This window comes from Hyperoodon ampullatus (assembly GCF_949752795.1).
Source record: "Hyperoodon ampullatus genome assembly, chromosome: 6".
NCBI lineage: Eukaryota > Metazoa > Chordata > Mammalia > Artiodactyla > Ziphiidae > Hyperoodon > Hyperoodon ampullatus.
Window position 1 is genome coordinate 51,704,941 of NC_136919.1, and position 19,109 is coordinate 51,724,049.

Sequence of the window (19,109 nt, forward strand, 5' to 3'; positions counted from 1 at the left end):
GTTTATATAATATAGGTTTTTAAACATGTCCTATCTTTTACATTTCATTGGGCTTACTGATGAAATGGTTTCTAGGGCTTCCCTGGTGGCACAGTGGTTAAGAATCCACCTGCCAATGCAGGGGACACGGGTTCGAGCCCTGGTCCGGGAAGATCCCACATGCCGCAGAGCAACTAAGCCCGTGTGCCACAACTACTGAGCCTGCGCTGTAGAGCCGGCGAGCCGCAACTACTGAAGCCCGCACGCCTAGAGCCCGTGCTCTGCAACAAGAGAAGCCATCGCAATGAGAAGACCATGCACCGCAACATAGAGTAGCCCCCACTCGCTGCAACTAGAGAAAGCCCGTGCCCAGCAACAAAGACCCAACTCAACCAAAAAAAAAAAAAAAGTTTCTAAAACCACACTTAAAAAAAAAAAAAACACCAAAATAAACAAGTTAAAAATATCTACTACCAAATACCTTCCTTTGAAGATTTTTTGATATGATTCTGTGTCTGATTCCAAAGACTTTCACCTAGTCTTCCTAATTCTAGTTTTTTGTTCGCATTTCCTAGAGATACATAGTGCTGCTAATTCTTGAGCCTTCTGCAGATTCATTGGTAAATTGGGCCTCTTCCCCTGATGCCTGCTTAGAACTCATTTTTTTCAAGTATCCTAAGGCCATTACTACTTTCCTGTCAGCTTTCAGTATTCAGTTATATTTCTGTTCTTTTTTTTCTTATTCTCTCTGGCCTTGTGGGTTTATGCCTTTCTTAAAGTATACATAGATGGATAGATAGATATAAAATATACATTATACATATTGTTGTAGTGGTGTTTGGGAAAGGAGTGAATATAGATGAGCATATGTGCAGTCTTTATCTGGGAGTCTTCTCTTTTATGTACAGTTGTTTTATCTCCTTCAGCTAGATCACAAACTCCTTGATTTAGCTTGAATCAGGGATATAATTATTTTATCCCCCTCTACAGCTAACTTACTGCCTTCCACATATAGTATATCATAATCTGTTGTTTGACTTGTTATGTAAGGGAGTGGTGCTAAGTGAAGGATGTGTATAACAAATTGGTAATCATTCTAATTCCCAGGCAGTTATTAATATGCTGTGTCCCTAGAGCAGTCATTTATATGTCCCTGTATTAGTTCCTTTAGTTTGCATATTGAAAGTGATTGATAGTCTAGCTATTTAGATACACACACTATACTAATGAGTACTAAGTTAATGTTTCAGAGTGTGCAAATGTCCTCAATGTGTTTACGGCTTATTGATAGTAGATTCCATTATCCTAATTGCATGAATGTTTCACTTCACCAGGGATTTCTTACGGTAACAATCACTGATAAGTAGAAATGCAGATGGAGCAAAAAAAAAACCACTTATGATATTTGTCTCCTTTCCTTTCCTTCCTTGTTCTTTCTGTTAATTAACATACTCTTAACAGTGAAACACTAATTAAACTTCTCCTAATCTGATTAAGCCTCTGTAGTAGCTAAGACAAATTAGGTATTTAATTTAAAACAATAGATTCTTAAAGTGGTATATAAAGTTCAAACTAGATACAAAAAGAAAATGAGTACTTTGACAACGTCTGTCCTAGGCTAAGTCAGAGGACAAATGTATATCTTATTAATTATCATGTCTTTCCAGTCCTAACAGGGGCTTTACAGAAATGCACTGTATGAGTGGCCACTCCAATTTTGTCTCTTGTGTATGCATCATACCTTCAAGTGACATGTACCCTCATGGACTAATCGCCACTGGAGGAAATGACCACAATATTTGCATTTTCTCACTGGAGAGTCCAGCGCCACTTTATGTACTAAAAGGTCACAAAAATACTGGTGAGTATAATGCTTTGGTATTTTTCTGTTTGAATAGGTTTCATCCTTTTGAAGATAAAATTCTTATATCTGCTTTCCCTAGGTTTTTTTTTTTTTTTTTTTTTTTTTTTTTTGCGGTACACGGGCCTCTCACTGTTGTGGCCTCTCCCGTTGTGGAGCACAGTCTCCGGATGCGCAGGCTCAGCGGCCATGGCTCACCGGCCTAGCTGCTCCGCGGCATGTGGGATCTTCCCGAACCAGGGCACGAACCTGTGTCCCCTGCATCGGCAGGCGGACTCTCAACCATTGCGCCACCAGGGAAGCCCCCTAGTTTCTATTATTATTATTCTTTACCTATAGCTATGGCTTAATAGTGAAAACCTTTTGGATCATCATTGTTCTGCAAATTCTCTGTTACAGACTTATTGTCATCAGTAATGGTTGACATGATTATATATGTAAAAAGGAAGAGATTATGGTTTTATATACTTTGTAATTTTGGTTTTTCAGCTATCTTGTGCAAGAAATTCATTTACTCAGGAAAACTGAGAGCACTTCTTTATCTTTGGGCTGTTATGTCTGTATTTATGCAGCAAATTGAAGCCCCAGAAGGAATGTATTTAGGGTTCTGGTATCATTATTTGAGAGTATTTAATACTTTTGAACAGCATTTTCTGTGATTTGTATTTCTGATTCTTTTATATTCCTGGATTTGTGTTTGCTTAACAGCTCTTTGTTATAAAATGATATGCTTAATCAATGCAGTATGTATACTACTTTTTTTTAATGTATCTGGAATAGTTTGGGACCTCTGTAAGCAAATAGTGTGGCCCATAAGCACTCTAAACTTAATTTCTTTAAGGAGTTTGTAAAGTGTTCTATGTGTAGGTATGGGAAATCTTCAATACAGGGTGATACAGATTTTTTTAAACTTTTTGAAGGAAATCTTCAAATGTATACAAAAGTAGAGACATAGTATTTTATAATAAGTTATATATAAACAAACATAAAAGAGAATAGTGTAATGATATTTTCTACTCATGTATTTACATAGCTTCAAGGATTATTAACACAAGGCCTATCTTGCTTCATCTTCTGCTTCCAAAATATTATTTTAAAGGAAATTTCCAATATACTATCTCATTTGTAAATACTTCAATATATAGCACTACAATAGGGTTCGGCAAACTTTCTGTAAAGGGGCAGGTAGTAAATATTTTAGGCTATGCAGGCCATACAGTCACTTTCACAACTGCTCAGCTCTGCCATTGTGTGCAAAAGCAGCCACTGACAGTAAACGAGTGAACATGTCTGTGTTTCAATAAACCTTTATTTATGGACACTGAAATTCGAATGTCATATAATTTTCACATGTCAGGAAGTACCTTTTTTTTTTTTTCTCTCAACCACTTGAAAATATAAAAAGCATTCTTAGTTTGTGCACTGTAAAAAAACAGATGGCCTACAGGCCACAGTTTGCTGACCCCTCAAAAAGATAAGGATTCTCTTTTTTTTTTAATTAATTAATTAATTTTTGGCTGCGTTGGGTCTTCATTGCTGTGTGCGGGCTGTTTCTAGTTGCGGCGAGCGGGAGCTACTCTTCGTTGGGGTGTGCGGGCTTCTCATTGTGGTGGCTTCTCTTGTTGCAGACAACAGACTCTAGGCGCATGGGCTTCAGTAGTTGTGGCACGTGGGCTCAGTAGTTGTGGCTCGCGGGCTTTAGAACGCAGGCTCCGTAGTTGTTGCGCACAGGCTTAGTTGCTCCACAGCATGTGGGATCTTCACAGACCAGGGCTCGAACCCGTGTTCCTTCCACTGGCAGGCGGATTCTTAACCACTGCGCCACCAGGGAAGTCCCTCTCTCTTTTTTAAAAGCAATATCATTATCACACCTAAAACCAAACAAAACCTAATTTCTCGTTACCAAATATCCAGTGAATGTTCAAATTTACCTAGTTGTCTCAAATGTTTCTTTTTACAGTTTGTTTGAATTGTGACCTAAAGGTCCACATGTCTTTCAATCTATTGGTTTCTTTCTTTTTTTAAATCCCCTCTCTATTTGAAACCAGCTTATTTTACCTGTAGAATTTCCTGTAATCTGAACTCCGCTGGTTAAAGCCTCATTTCTCTCGCCTCATGTTCCTCAGTCCCGTAGTCTTGTAAGCTATTAGATCTAGAAGTTTGATCAGACTCAGACTCAAGTTTTGAGCAAGAATTGTATACTTTCTGTTGTAGCACAGCAGGAGACATGTAATATTTCTTTTCATGATGTTAAGATTCATCCATTCTTTATAAAATTCCCATCAGCCTTTGAAAATAAGTCTTTAACATCTACTGATGATCATTACGTAGATCCAGTATTTCACTAAAATTTGCAAATACTCTAATTCTACCATTATTTCTGGATTTAATAGCTAGCATTTTTCTGTAAAGAACTTTCCACATCAACTCTTTGGTTACCGTGTGAGACACACAGAGGAGACAGGATAAGCACTTTTCTTGCCCCTTCTCTCACCTCTTTTACTGGGTTTCAAAATGAGTTGATTCCCTAACTTTTTTTTTTTCTCTTTTGATTCTCAAATTGTCCCATATTTGATTGGAAACCTCTTTTAAAAAATTGGCTCCTGTGGCCTCTTGATAAGACCTTCAGTAGTCTTCCTTGCTTTTGGTAGTACAAAATGTTCTAGACTCGAAATCAGCTTTTTGCCAAGAAGCCTTATGTTTTTCTTTTAGTGGGAGATAGTATTTAGAAACCTCAATTTGAGTTGTAGTGGTGCTCACCAGGATTTTTTTTTAACTTAATTTTGTTTTGTAATTATATAAAACAAACATAGTTGCAAAGAAAAAACTATTCAACATGGTGCATTCAGAGAAATCTGGATTCTGTCTGTATCGCCTTCTCCCGCCATCCTTATAAGTAACTAATTGTTTATTAACTCTGTTCTTTCTGAAAAAAAAAATTAGCAAATATGTATGTATATTTATGTTGCCCCTTCCTTAGATAGAAGGTATCTTACTGCAGTTTTCTGCCCTGGCTACTTTTGCTTGATAATATTGTCCTAGGGATTACTTCATTGCAGTATATAGAAATCGTCATTCATTTTTACTATGGCATTGTATTTCATTGTGTAGCTGTACTATAGCTATTTTAACCTATTTAGCCAGTCCCCTATTGATGGGTATCTAAGTTTCCAAATTTTTGCTAGTGCAAGTGTCTTTGTGCATATGTCATTTTGTTCTTTTGTGAGTGTAACTTAGGTATGATATCTAGTTCTGGATCAAGGGGTAAATGCATATTTAATTTTGTTATTGCCAAATCCCCACATTAGGTGTTAAAACTTTTTTTGCATTTCCAGCAGCAGTATATACGTCCCTATTTCTCTTATCAACAAAGTATGTTGTCAGATTTTTAGACTGTTGCCAAAATAAGTGAAAAATGATATTTTAGTATGGGCCAATTTTCATCTCTCATTATGGAGGGGTCATTTTTTCATATACAGAAGGGCTGTTGGCATTTTTTTTTCCTGAGAACTATATTCTTGTCCATATAATGTGGGGTTATTGGCCATTTTAAAAGTCCTTTGTAAGTTAGAGTTTTTAATCCTTTGATACAAATTACAAATATTTTTTCATTTCATTATCTTTTTTAACTTTATATATGTTCTTGTTTTTCTTTTTTTTTCTTTTTGTAATGCAAAAGTTTATTTTATGTAATCATATTTATCTTGATTTTTTTTTAAGGTGTTTCTCATAGAAACCTGTGCAGTAAAAATACTGCTTCATGTTTTAGGGTATTTTTTCTGCCTGGTTTGTTTCTACTTTATCATAAGGTCATCTTTTGTTATTTTGTTAAGTTACTTGATGGTTTGAGGCCAAATGTCATTTCTTCCTTCCTCCCTCCCTCCCTCCCTTCTTTCCTTTCTTTCTTTCTTTTTTAAATTTAAAACATACCACATTAGTGAGTAGGAGATAAAGAAATTAATGATTGACATCCTTATGTCATGTCATTTTTTTGTTAGCTTTCTAGCCCAAATTTTATTTTCTAAATGGTAGAGTGGTACTGTTTTTTAGTCAATATATATATATAACACTTTCCAGTTACATTACAAGTTGCGGTTTTAGGTAATGGGGGAGGAAAGTGCCATCCCACACTTCGGGACAAGTGCTAGGGCCCAAAAAGAGAGAGCTACCACAGTTTGCCTCTGGTCACCAGTTATTCAGCTTGCTCTCTCTTCTGCAGGCAAAATATACCCACTTCTTTCTCAATGTCAGACAAGCCAAAAGTCCCATCCAGTTGCAGCATCAAGTTCAAAATTAAGAATTTCTGGATGATACATAGTATTCTAAACATCAGGGAAATGATGCTCGGGTGTTTCTACATCAGGTCCAGACATAGTTCCTCTTAAATTTGGAGACCCGTGGACCGAAAAACACAAGTTATCTGTCACTTCACTCAGTATACAACTGTGGAATATTGAAGGTAATCAGAGGAAGCACTCCCATTCAGAAAAGAGAACAACGCAAGATAGCAGTTTCTAATCTGTAGTCATCTGAAATTCAGATGGGTGGCTGTTTCAAGGACCCCCTAATCTGAGAGTGATAGGTTTTTGTGATCAGTTCCCTCTGGTCTCCAAAAGGGGTTTCCCAATCCATTGTTCTTCATGGCTCTCCTTTAACCCTCTGGGATTCTTTTCTGTTATTCTCCTTGGTCACATTGACCCTCCTTGGGGATTACCAACTTTTTTAACTTGCTTTCTGCTTGTGGGAGCTAGGTGCGCAAGGGTCGGGTTAAGTCTTGAACAGTCACGGACATTTTTAGTTATTGGCAGCATAACTCTCTGAAAAACATGATTTTTACCTGTTTGATTTCCAGTCAGATCTCTTTGTCAGTAGTCATACGTCAGCTGTAGTCTAGATTTGCTGTATTACTCCCCATCTCTCCTTTCTTTCTTTCCCTGTGTGCCTCTTCAGATTTAGCTACTGAAACCTTGTGCCTTTCAGACTTTAGTTGGAAAGCTGAACCTTTAGGTTCTTTTCCCTGAGCTATTTTCCCAGGTGAAAGCATTTATTTTCAGGGCAACAACCTTAATTTTTCTTTGCTTTGAAAATGCTTTAAATCCATTTGGAAATTTTGGCACTGTGCAGGATGGATGGCCATGTTTTTGATTTGTTCCTGTTGCATGGCTGGGTTTCAGTTGTCCTTTGCTGCTGAAAGGACTTCTTGGGCTTACATTTTTCATTTGGGCTTGAGAAGCAATTGGCTCTTCCAACTCTGCAAATCCCTAAGTTTGGACTCTTCGTTTCTGGCTGGGAACCAGCCAGTTCTTGATCTCATTCCATTCTTTTAGTACCTAGCCAAATGTGGCCAATAGTAAGCGACACCCATCACTGAAGTCCTGTTTTCCAGCCTCTTTCTTTAGACTACAAGTTTGTCATGTCCTGAGTTATTGCCGGTAACAGCTTTACCAAATGTTCCTTACTACCTGATAAGGAGCACCAGCCTTCTATTCTGTGATAATAGTCTCCTCATTACCTGCCTGTTAAGCCACTGCCATATATTTCAGCTTTTTGCTTCAGCAGTGCCTCACTTTTGCTACTAATTCTGAATCGGTCAGGTAAGCTAGGTGACATTGTGGTAACAGACAACTCCAGAATCACAGTGGCTTAATGCAGTAAGTTTGCTTTGCTTCTTATAGGTCCAGTGCAGCAGGGGGCTCTGCTCCTGGTAATCACTCAGGGATCCGGATGACAGAAGCTTCACTGTAGCATGTGCTTTCACAGAGATTGGAGTAGTAGGGAGGGAGCATGGCTTCACTGTGCACCTATCCTTAAAGCTTCCACCTGGAAGTAACATTATTTCTGCTCATTTTTCAATGCCAGAACAAGTCATGCAGCATACCTAAAGCCAAAGGAACTGGGGCATTCAGTCTTACCATTTGCTTAGAAGGTGAAGAGCAGAAAATATTTGATAAATACCACTAATGGCTACCACACACATTAAAATATTTATATGTTCCATGTATTTCCTGGAAACTTCCTCTTGTAACCTTCTAGCCTTCTGTTGGATTGGTACTACCTGGGCTAATGTCATCCTGGATTTCCCTATTTCCTAGAGCCCATGTCTTGTCATTCTTAACTTACTCTTTCATTTTAGTGTAATACAGCTGTTGCAGCTTCCTAAGAAAGCTGTGACATGGGGGTTAAATATATTGTATTTGCATATCGGAAAATAGCTTTATTCTAGTCTTACTGAATACTTGATTTTTTGGCTAGACATAGAATCCTGTGTTAAAACCATTTAACCTCAGAATTTTGAAGGCATTGCTCCATTGTCTTTTAGTGTATAACGTTATTTAGAAGTTTGATGCTATTTTGATTCCCCATCTTTTCTATGGGACACTTTTCTGGTCCCCTCCCAAACTTTTGGAGTCTTCTCTATTTCTAATGTTATAAAATTTCACAATGCATGTCTATCTCTGTTTCTCAAAGTGCCTTTCATTGGGCACTTTTGTGGGTTAATTCAATCTAGATATCATAACCTTCATTTTTAGGAATCTTTCTTGTACTATTTCTGTGTTCTTTGCCTCATCTTTCTCCTCCCCCTCCCCAATTATCTCTTTCTGGAATCCCTGTTAGATGTTGGGCATTTTGAAATTACTTTCTAACTTTCTTAATTATCCTTTCCTATTTTTCATATATTTGCCTTTTGGGTCTAATTCTCAGGAGACTTTTCTCCCCCTAGTTTTTTTTATTATTTTTTCAGTTTGGTTCTTCTATTTTTAGCATTTAGTTTTCTTGTTCTCGCATTAGTTCTTTTTAAATATAATATCTGTTTGCAAATAATATTGTATTGAAGATTTTTCTTCTGCTTCCTGAAATTGGATTTGTTTCTTATGGGTCCCCCAAACCCCTTCCCCCTTATTTTTCTGTTTTTGTTTTGGTTTTTCTCTTTCGTGTAGGTGGAGCTTGATGATTAGTGGGCTTTGTTAGAGGGTGATCTGATGGTCTGACTTTTTAGATGGAAACCCTCTCGAATGTCTGCATCTGGAGTTCTTTAACATTATTCAGTCCTCTAGAAAAGAGTCCTCCTGCCTCATACTTAGGTGGAGTGGGATATATGCCTGGCTGCTGTTATTGTGGGAGCAGGGGGACTGTAGGTACCACATTTCAGGATGGAGACTTTCTACTTATTCCCCTTGTGTTTCTTAGGGTTCCTTATTCCAGCCCTTTATTATGCCTGGTGACCAGAGTCTAGAAACTCTGCTTCAGTTCCTCCAGAGGATAAACCTCCATCCATTCTCCTTCCTGCAGTGGATAAGGATGTACTTTCCTGACACTGTAGGCTGAGAGGAGAGGTCTAGTGTTTCACTCTGTTGTGTGCAGCCTTTGAATCACTGTTCTCATTTTTCAGGTCCTCTGCTTAGCCCCATCCTCTGTGGAACCTAGTGGCTGGATACTTAGTCTCAGTTTTGTGGGGCCAGTTACTCTGCTTCTAATCGCTTTCTGTGTAACCTCCTCCATTTTGCTAAGTCAGTTATGTTGTTTTCTGTTTTCTCTGTCCTTGAAGATTAATACCATCTATAGCATTACTGTGGATAATCTGCCATTTTTAATCAGAACTGTCTTTTTTGTTTCCATGTTTTTAGATAATTTTTCATATTTATAATTTTTAGCTTGTACAGTGTTACATCAAGATAAGGCATTTAATTAACCATTTCACTACTGTTGAGTAATGAAACGAGTCAGCTTGACTCTAGTTTTTTCTGTCATGTTAACTAAAGTGACCCTAAATAACTATATAAATAACATTTGAAAATCATTTGCATTATTTTCCTGTGTAGTTTCTTAGAACTGGAAGGGATTGTGCAGCCCACTTAATCCTGCTCCCTCATTTTACAGTCTAGGAATCTGATGTTAAGTAATATCCCTGAGGTCAGACAGCTCCTAAGTGGTATAGCTAGGACTTGGACCCAGGCAGTCTGGCACCAGAGTCTGTGCTCTTGACCGCTGCACCCTTCTGCATTTCCATTGAGTTGAGCCTTAATTAGCTAATACTGTCACTTCATAAAGTGTTTTTAAAATTGTAGTGTTTTAATAACTAGCAAGGTTGAGCATTTTTCTCTATGAAAATGTGTTAATTAATGCCTTTTTTCCCTTTAGTTTGTAGTCTTTCATCTGGAAAATTTGGGACATTACTTAGTGGCTCATGGGACACTACTGCTAAAGTCTGGCTGAATGACAAATGCATGATGACCTTACAGGTACAGTAGTTCTATGTGAATATTTGAGAAAATAATTAAAGATGATGATTCTGTGGCAATTTAACAATACCCATTTTTCTCACAGGGTCATACAGCTGCAGTATGGGCAGTAAAGATATTACCTGAGCAGGGCTTAATGTTAACTGGATCAGCAGACAAGACTATTAAACTTTGGAAGGCTGGAAGATGCGAGAGGACTTTTTCTGGTAAGATCAGAGTAGACAGCTTTTGTAATCTCTTTGCTTCCTATTTGCACAGGTGATTTTTTTCAAAAATTTAGAAGTTTTAAAGTGGTATTTGAAAAACATCAGTGTATTTGAGCCATTTAACTTGGGTGAATGTAAATTTTCTGACAGTTAATATGTAATATCTTTCTTTTTTGAATTATTTATTTATTTTTGGCTGTGTTGGGTCTTCGTTGCGGTGCGCAGGCTTCTCATTGAGGTGGCTTTTCTTGTCGCGGAGCACAGGCTCTAGGTGCGCGGGCTTCAGTAGTTGTGGCTCACGGGCTCTAGAGCGCAGGCTCAGTAGTTGTGGCACACGGGCTTAGTTGTTCTGCGGCATGTGGGGTCTTCCCGGACCAGGGCTCAAACCTGTGTCCCCTGCATTGGCAGGCGGATTCTTAACCACTGCACCACCAGAGAAGCCCTGTAATATCTTTTTAAAAGATGTACTGAGACCTCTCATAAAATAACCAGATATGGACTAATAAATAGCTACAATATGGGTATGTGCTTCTGTGTATTTTATACATGTAATTTTTGGTACTCAGTTATGTTTTGGTTGTCATTTGAACAAGTTCAGCCTGAAACTTCCAAGCATAAGTCTTATTGAGGGTGGGTCAGTAGTGTTATCTTCATATATGAGGAAAGCATCAGTCATGCTTTTATTAATATTGAAGTACATTGTTTAATAATAACAACTTTCAGGCTTTGTTTATGTTGTGGTTTCAGGTGGGTAGTCTTTTAAAACCTCAGCTATTAAATAACTCCTAAAATGAGGCATCTGCTGTCTAATACTAGAACTGATGATTTATTTGTGGGGCATTTAACATTTTTGGTATGATTTTGTTTGTTTGTTTGTTTGTTTTTCCTTTATTTATTCCTTAAAAGTTGATCAGCATCCTGGATAATACTTCAAGAAGTCCCTTTGTGCAGATAAAACTATCTGTAGGTGGAAAATGGACAATGAGTTGTAGCTAAACATCCCTTTGTTTCTGCTTCCATACATACAACATATGTGTTAAGTTTTTATTAATCTGTTATAGCTAATCTGAATCAGCATAGGAAATACTGAGCATGGGAAAGGTTTTGACTTCTAGTCTCCTTTATTAGAGCACAAACTTCTGAGAAAGTTTTGTCTTTTAAAAAAAATTGCGGCATCTACAATGCCTCAATTAATATTGAAAAAAATGGAATCATATCAAGTTTTTAAAAACATTTAATATCCTTTGATGAGAGGAATAAATACACACACACGTATGTATATATACAATCAACATAACACAAGAAGTTTTCATTCCATAAATTCTTGCCCTTTTAAAAAATCAATAGTCATTAGTTTTTATTTTATCATTTTAATGCCTGCATTTATATAAATTATGAAATATTTCCTTTGGTAAAGCAACAATGTTTGGTTTTATATTTATGTTTGGTTGAATCAAAAGAGGTAGGAATAGGGGGCAGGAAACTTGAATTCTTGCTTTAGCTCTGCCACTGATTGTGTGGTTTTAGATAAATTAATCTCTCTCAACCTATTTCACATTTTAATAAAGTTTACTTTTCTATGATAAAGATTTTATTTCAGGGCTTCCCTGGTGGCGCAGTGGTTGAGAGTCCTCCTGCCGATGCAGGGGACACGGGTTTGTGCCCCGGTCCGGGAAGATCCCACATGCCGCGGAGCGGCTGGGCCCGTGAGCTGTGGCCGCTGAGCCTGCGTGTCCGGAGCCTGTGCTCCGCAACGGGAGAGGCCCCAGCAGTGAGAGGCCCGCGTACCACAAAAAAAAAAAAAAAAAAGATTTTATTTCAAACTCTTAAATAATTGAAATCTTTTTTGTAATCTTAGTTTTTCTTTTCTTGGTGCTTTATAAATATTAATCTCAGTATTATGTGGTGAGAAATTTAGGGGATATTTACTCTTTGTTATATATCTGTTTATATTTTAATATTGTGTATGTTATGAATTACTCTTGTTATTGGGGAAGAAAAGTTGAAATGAATTGTCAAGTAAAAACTGGGGGACTTCGCTGGTGGTCCGGTGGTTAAGACTCCGAACTTCCACTTCAGGGGGCACGTGTTTGATCCCTGGTCGGGAACTAAGATCCCGCATGCTGCGAAGCCAATCAATCAATCAATCAATAAATAAAGGATTTCCTTTAAAAAAAAATTGTGGGGATCAGAATCCTATTTCTGGAGGGGTTTAAGAAATTTTTAAGAAGTAATTTAGAGAAGATATGATAAATATAGAATAACTTCCCAAGACTGGTGATAAAAAATACTGCCAAGCCTACAATACAAATTTTGGCTATCAGGTTTTTCTACTGGAAAAAAAGTATTTCTCTAACTTGAAAATCAGTTTTTAACATTCACTGGTATGTGTTTTATAATGTTAATAAAATACATAGAGCCATCAACCAAATGATCCATTTTTATTGATTTATCTTGTTCTTTTTTTTAATACAGGGCATGAAGACTGTGTAAGAGGCTTGGCAATTTTGAATGAAACAGAATTTCTCTCCTGTGCAAATGATGCTAGTATTAGAAGGTGGCAGATCACTGGCGAGTGTCTTGAAGTATTTTATGGTCATACAAATTATATTTATAGCATATCTGTCTTTCCAAATTGTAAAGGTAAGACTGTCTTATACTACATATTTTAAATTTTGTATTGAGCATTGTTCTATTCTATCTTGGGGGTGGGCGGAAGGCTAATGATTTAAATCAACTTACTGTAACTGTAACTTGAGTAATTTAGTAACTTTATTTCATAAGTATCTTTTTCCTAAAGGAGAAAACTGTATGATCATCTTTATATTAATTCAGACTTGATGGTGTGTTGTAAAAAGTTCTTGGGCAGGCTTCCCTGGTGGCACAGTGGTTGAGAGTCCGCCTGCCGATGCAGGGGACGCGGGTTCGTACCCCGGTCTGGGAAGATCCCACATGCCGCGGAGCGGCTGGGCCCGTGAGCCATGGCTGCTGAGCCTGCGCGTCCGGAGCCTGTGCTCCGCAATGGGAGAGGCCCCAGCAGTGAGAGGCCCACGTACCGCAAAAAAAAAAAAAAAAGTTCTTGGGCATCTGAGGAAAGACTTCTTATAATTTATTGGTATAAAGTATAGTGTGTAAGATGTGAGAAATATATAAAAATGTGATTTTTTTTTTTTTTTTTTTTTTGGCAGTACACGGGCCTCTCACTGTTGTGGCCTCTCCCGTTGCGGAGCACAGGCTCCGGACGCGCAGGCTCAGCAGCCATGGCTCACGGGCCCAGCCGCTCTGCGGCATGTGGGATCCTCCCGGACCGGGGCACGAACCCGCGTCCCCTGCGTCGGCAGGCGGACTCTCAACCACTGCGCCACCAGGGAATCCCAAAATGTGATTTTTTGAAGTTGTATATTGTATAAATGACAAATATATAAAATTTAAAGCTATAATTTATAAATACTTTGGGGTTTAAAAATCAGTATGCCTATTTAGAAAGGTGGTATATATAAATGTACTTAATTTTATTTATTCAAACTAATTTTTCCTGTATTCATTAATTTTAGATTTTGTGACAACAGCAGAAGACAGATCTCTGAGAATCTGGAAACATGGGGAATGTGCTCAAACAATCCGACTTCCAGCTCAGTCTATATGGTGCTGCTGTGTGCTAGACAATGGTGACATTGTGGTTGGCGCGAGGTATTCATGTTCTAGTCAGTCAATCAATAATATGTGTCTAGGCCTTAGGTAGGTGTTAGAGTGCACAGAGATAAGCCATAGGAATTTCAGGTGAATTGGGGAGACCACAGGCACATTTGTGTTACTAAACAAAACAGTAGTAGGTGTAACAGCTTTTGCACTAATGATACATGATATATTACTTAGTATTGCACTGTAAGTTGTGCAGTCGAAACATGAAATTAGAGAAGTTAGAGATTGGTGTGCGCAAACTTTCTGGAGAAGAAGAAATTTGAATTGGGTTTTGAAAGATAATGAAGGAAAATGGTAGAGGAACAATGCTGGGGAACCGTGGATGACAGGGGTAGATGGTAGGGTGGGGCTTAATTATGGAGAACCTGGAATGCCCGGCATTTGTTAGATTAAGTGCTTGGGGTTAAAGGGTTGTAGCTCTTGAGCAAGAAGTGCTGTGATTAAAGCAGAACTTATGAATTATTAAATACATAGGTTAGATTTAACTAGTGGTGACAATGGTCAGGAAACCAAGTTGGTAAGCAATTGCAGTAGTAGGTGTAAAGTTATGAAATATTGACCCTGCAGTGCTAATGGATAAAGGACCAGAAAATGAGATAATGCAGAGGGAAAATTATCAGAAGGGGGGTGTCAGAAAAGGATAGAGTTTCAAACTTTGGATGATTAGAAGTCCACATTAATAAAAGTGGACAAGAGTGACAATTGGTTTGGTGAAGAAGATGATAACTTCCTGGGATCCAAGTGGTGATAAGCCACACTCATGCAGATTGGTCATGGGCATTTGGACTGGGTCCTAGTTTAGCAACTGAGACTGAAAATCAAGATTGGCACAGAACTTCCAGAGTCAAGCAACAGGGCATCTTTCTCTGAGGGAAGAAACATAGAAGGGGAGGAACAGAACTAAAGACTGAACTTGTGATACACTGTGGGTAGAAAAAGAGAAGCCAGTAGCCTAAACAAAAAGCAATCCAGATGTTGAAATTCAGAGATGGAAAAGAGATTTTGGAGGGACATTGTGATCAGTGTCAATAAGTACATGAGGGGTTAAGGAATGGAAAGTTAGGAAAGCTTTTGGATTTTCTTTGAAAGATGTTAGTAGTGACTTTTTTGACATCACATTTTCATAGAAAATGATAGAAAAAGGTAAATGAGAGGAGACAGATAAAGAGTTCTTTGAAGAAATGGATGAGGGAAAGGATTATAGACTACTGTGGCACTGAAGGCAAGAGGAAAAAGGGTGACAGCCATAAGGGATACAGTGTCTAATAAAGCGGATGTATTTTACTCCTTGGCTGGGCCAGAGGTTGATATGTTGGTTTAGTTATTTTCACCCTAAAGTCATTTAAAGTTGAAAAATAAACAAAGGGGTAACACTGCTGTTAGAAGAAGGTTAAGTAAGAAAGTTTTTCTGTAGAGTTGAGTAGGGTTAGTACAGTTGAAAGTGGCTAACTTGCCTCCCCTACCCCAAAATTTCACAAAGAGAAATTATGGAAATGAAGTCATTTTTCTGAGGATAGAGGCTGGGACTGCTGTCTAGTCCAGAGGTGAAGCTGTTTTTTTCTTGATTCGGGTTACATTGCTAGTTAATGGCATAGTAAGGACAGGCTCCATGCGTTTCTAATGAACGGATATCAAGCATCTAGTATTTTCTAAGCCCTATGCTGGGTATTTGAGCCCTTTATAAGTTAAACAGTTTACTACCCCTCTTTATACCATAATACCTATGTGTGTAATATTCACTTTAAAAGTGTATGCTATGTCTGTAGATTTTTATGATGGTAAATATTTAATTTGGAATTGAAAATTGTGTTAAATATATATTTGTTTGTTCTTTGCCAGTAACTTTTTCCTTAAATAGTCTTTTTCCACCCTTTCCATTGCTTTAGAAAGTAATAGAGGGTAGTGTGCTGAAATCAGCATAGTTCTATACTCAGCAATAAATACATAGTAACATTTTTCATATTCACAAATACAGATTATTTTTGCTTTGGATCATTGAAGTGTGATAATGTTAACCTACTGTGGCAGTGACCTAAAATCAGTTTCTGTTTCCTTATAGTGATGGTATTATTAGAGTGTTTACAGAATCAGAGGATCGGACAGCAAGTGCTGAAGAAATCAAGGCTTTTGAAAGAGAACTCTCTCAGGCAACCATTGATTCCAAAACTGGTGATTTAGGGGACATTAATGCTGAGCAGCTTCCTGGGAGGGAACATCTGAATGAACCTGGTAAATATTCCAATGTATCTAGTAGTAAAAAATGCTACCATGTTTGCCTTTTGGAATAATGAGTGACAAGAAAAAAAGATTGTTTTGTTAAGTCATTCAGTATTCTCATTGCCAGGTACTGATCTTTGAGACTTTTTATTATGCATAACCACAGTGAAAAATCATGTTCTTTTTGCCTCTACCTCACAGTTTTAAAGACTTGGAGCTAAGTTCCCATAAACAGGAATCTTTTTTTCTTTCAATAAATCACCTAATACTTAGCTCATATGTAGTAGGTGTTTGGAAGTCACTCATTTAATACCTTTTGGTTGATTGGATTCTCTGAGAGGTTGTACAGACTAAAAATAAAAATGAGTTTAAATAAAGCAATGTCTGCTTAATGCGTTAGGGATCATTTGATTTTAAAATCAGAGGACAGTAGTTGTCTCAAATGAAATCTTAGGTTGGATATATCCATGATCCCTTGGTCCATGGACCCCTGGGGATTCTGAGATCCTTTCAGGATATCCATGTGGTCAAAGCTAGTTTTATAATACTAAGATGTTATTTGCCTTTTACACTGTGTTATCATCTACATTTATGGTATAAAATCGGTGGTGGGTAAAACTGCTGGCTCCTTAGTACATAGGTCAAGGCAGTGGCACCAAACTATTCAGGTAGTCATGGTGTTCTTCACTGGTTTGCAGTCGTCATTAAAAAAAAAAAAAATGCCATCTGCCCTTAGGAGTGTCCCTGATGAAGCATTAAAAATTAATTTTGGCCCTTTAGTACATGTCTTTTTTAACATTCTGGATGACAAAATGTAAAGTACACATACAGTTTACCGAAGTACCATGTACCTCAGGGGTAAGTACTTCTGCAGTCACTTGAGTTGCAGGCTGAACTCTCCCTTTTTTCAGGGAATGCCATTTTTATTTCAAAGAGCAACTACGGTTATTCAGGCTTAGGTATTTGGCAGATATTTTTTTGAAAATGAACAAAGCGAGAATGTTACTTTAAGGAAAACAACTGACAGCATTTGTTGCCAAAGATAAAATTCAGACTTCCAAATGAAAATTGAAATTTTGGAAAACTTGTGACATTAGTGGTAATATTAACAAATGCAATTGTTTTATATTGAATAATGAAATGTGTAATCATATGGAAGATCTGCATAGCTTAGTGAATCAGTATCTTCCAAATGACCGGTTCATGGTCTTACAAAATCATACATGGGTAAAAGAACTGTTCAAAGTGTAAGATAGACCAATGGATTTTAGTATAATAGAGCATGAAAAATTCATTGATACAGTTTCAGATTCTAAATTTGTAACCTTTAGGATCTACTACTTGTAGAATATCCACATTTTTCTGAAAAGGCTATTAAACTAGTCCTCTGTTCCTCAACTGTATTATCCGTGTGATGCTGGATTTTCTTTGTATACATCAACCAAGCACCAGATTGCAACAGGTTAAATGCAGGGGCAGGTATGATAATCCAGCTGTCTTCTATTAAGAGAGACAGTAAAGAGATTTACAAAAATGTACAACAATGCCAGACTTCTCACTAAGTTTTTAAAACTATACTTATTTTTCATTGAACTATTATTTATTCAATATCTAATGGATCTATTACTGTTTTCCATGAAGTATATATATGTTATATATATATATATATATATATATATATTTTTTTTTAGTAAATATATTTTTTGCTCTTCTCATTTTTAATTTCAAATTCAGTAAATCAACTGATATAACCTACATAAAAAAAAGCTGTTTGGGCTTCTGAATAACATTTCTGACTGTAAAGAAACATTGAAACCAAAAGTTTGAACACCACTGTATTATTTCATGTTTTTAATATTCTTACAGTTCTTTGGAAAAATGTAATCTTTTTGTCTCTATATATACACAGTCAATAAATATTTACTAGGTACCTACTGTCTGCCCTGCATTGGTCTAAGCTCTGGGGAATACAGATAACAAAAGGGACAGAAATCTCTGTTCCCACAGATTTATGTTCTACAGGAGGAGACAGATAATTAAAAAGTTAATAAGTAAATATAGAAGTATGTCAGATAAGTACTATGGGAAAAGTAAAGCAGGTATTGAGTTTTAATAAAAAATAAAACAGCAGTTTGAAATTCAGTGGTCAGGAAATGTATAATACTTAGGATAGCACTGGTTGCTGTAACAGATAAATCCTAAAATGTCAGTGGCTTAACATAAGAGAAGGTTATTTATTGCACATTTAAAGTTCAGTTGACAGCAGGGTATGCTGGAACATGTTTGTAGAATAATTTTACTCCTCTAGGTCACTCAGAGACCCATGCTGAAATCACCATCTTCATCATGTGCTTGCAGGGTCCCCTTGGTTATAGATATTCAGCCACCAGACAGCATAAGAGGGGAGGGTAGAAGATGATGGAATAGGCCTAGAACTGGCATTTATCACACCCACCCAGATTCTACTGACCATTACTCAGTGTGTAATCTAGGGACTACAGAATGTAAGGGGGCGGAATAAGGTAGTCTTCGACTAGACAGCTACAGCTCTACCCATTGGAATAGGAGCAGGAATCTCTGGAGGACAGCTAGCAGTCTCTGCCACTGAAGGCCTTGCTGAGAATGTGGCTTTCAGGTAAAGTCCTTAAGGAGACAAGGGAGCAAATCTTGCTAACATCTGTGTGGAGAATGTCATAGGCAGAATAAACAGCCAGTGTTATAGATAGACTCTAGGGGGCTCCAGGGCCTATAGTAGGAGGCCATTGAATCAGTACAACTGAGAAATAATGGTGGCTTGTACCAACGGGTAGCAATGGAGATGGTGAGAAGAGGTAGTCTTTTAGCTATATTTTAAAGATAGAGCTGATGGAATTTTCTGAAGGATTAAAGCTGAGAGAAAGGAAT

General features: G+C 37.5%; 1 protein-coding gene across 5 annotated transcripts in view; it reads left to right on the top strand.

The window, feature by feature from the left end:
* Positions 1-19,109, top strand: part of PLAA (phospholipase A2 activating protein) — a gene marked incomplete at its 5' end in the record, with an annotated part of 36,639 nt that overhangs the window by 4,769 nt on the left and 12,761 nt on the right. For all 5 annotated transcript variants that reach the window (XM_079706906.1, XM_079706907.1, XM_079706908.1 and 2 more), the window contains 6 exons: positions 1,647-1,840; positions 9,980-10,080; positions 10,166-10,286; positions 12,762-12,929; positions 13,841-13,976; positions 16,048-16,217. In XM_079706906.1, the coding sequence (XP_079563032.1) occupies positions 1,647-1,840; positions 9,980-10,080; positions 10,166-10,286; positions 12,762-12,929; positions 13,841-13,976; positions 16,048-16,217 (890 nt within the window). The remainder of the gene's footprint in view (positions 1-1,646; positions 1,841-9,979; positions 10,081-10,165; positions 10,287-12,761; positions 12,930-13,840; positions 13,977-16,047; positions 16,218-19,109) is intronic.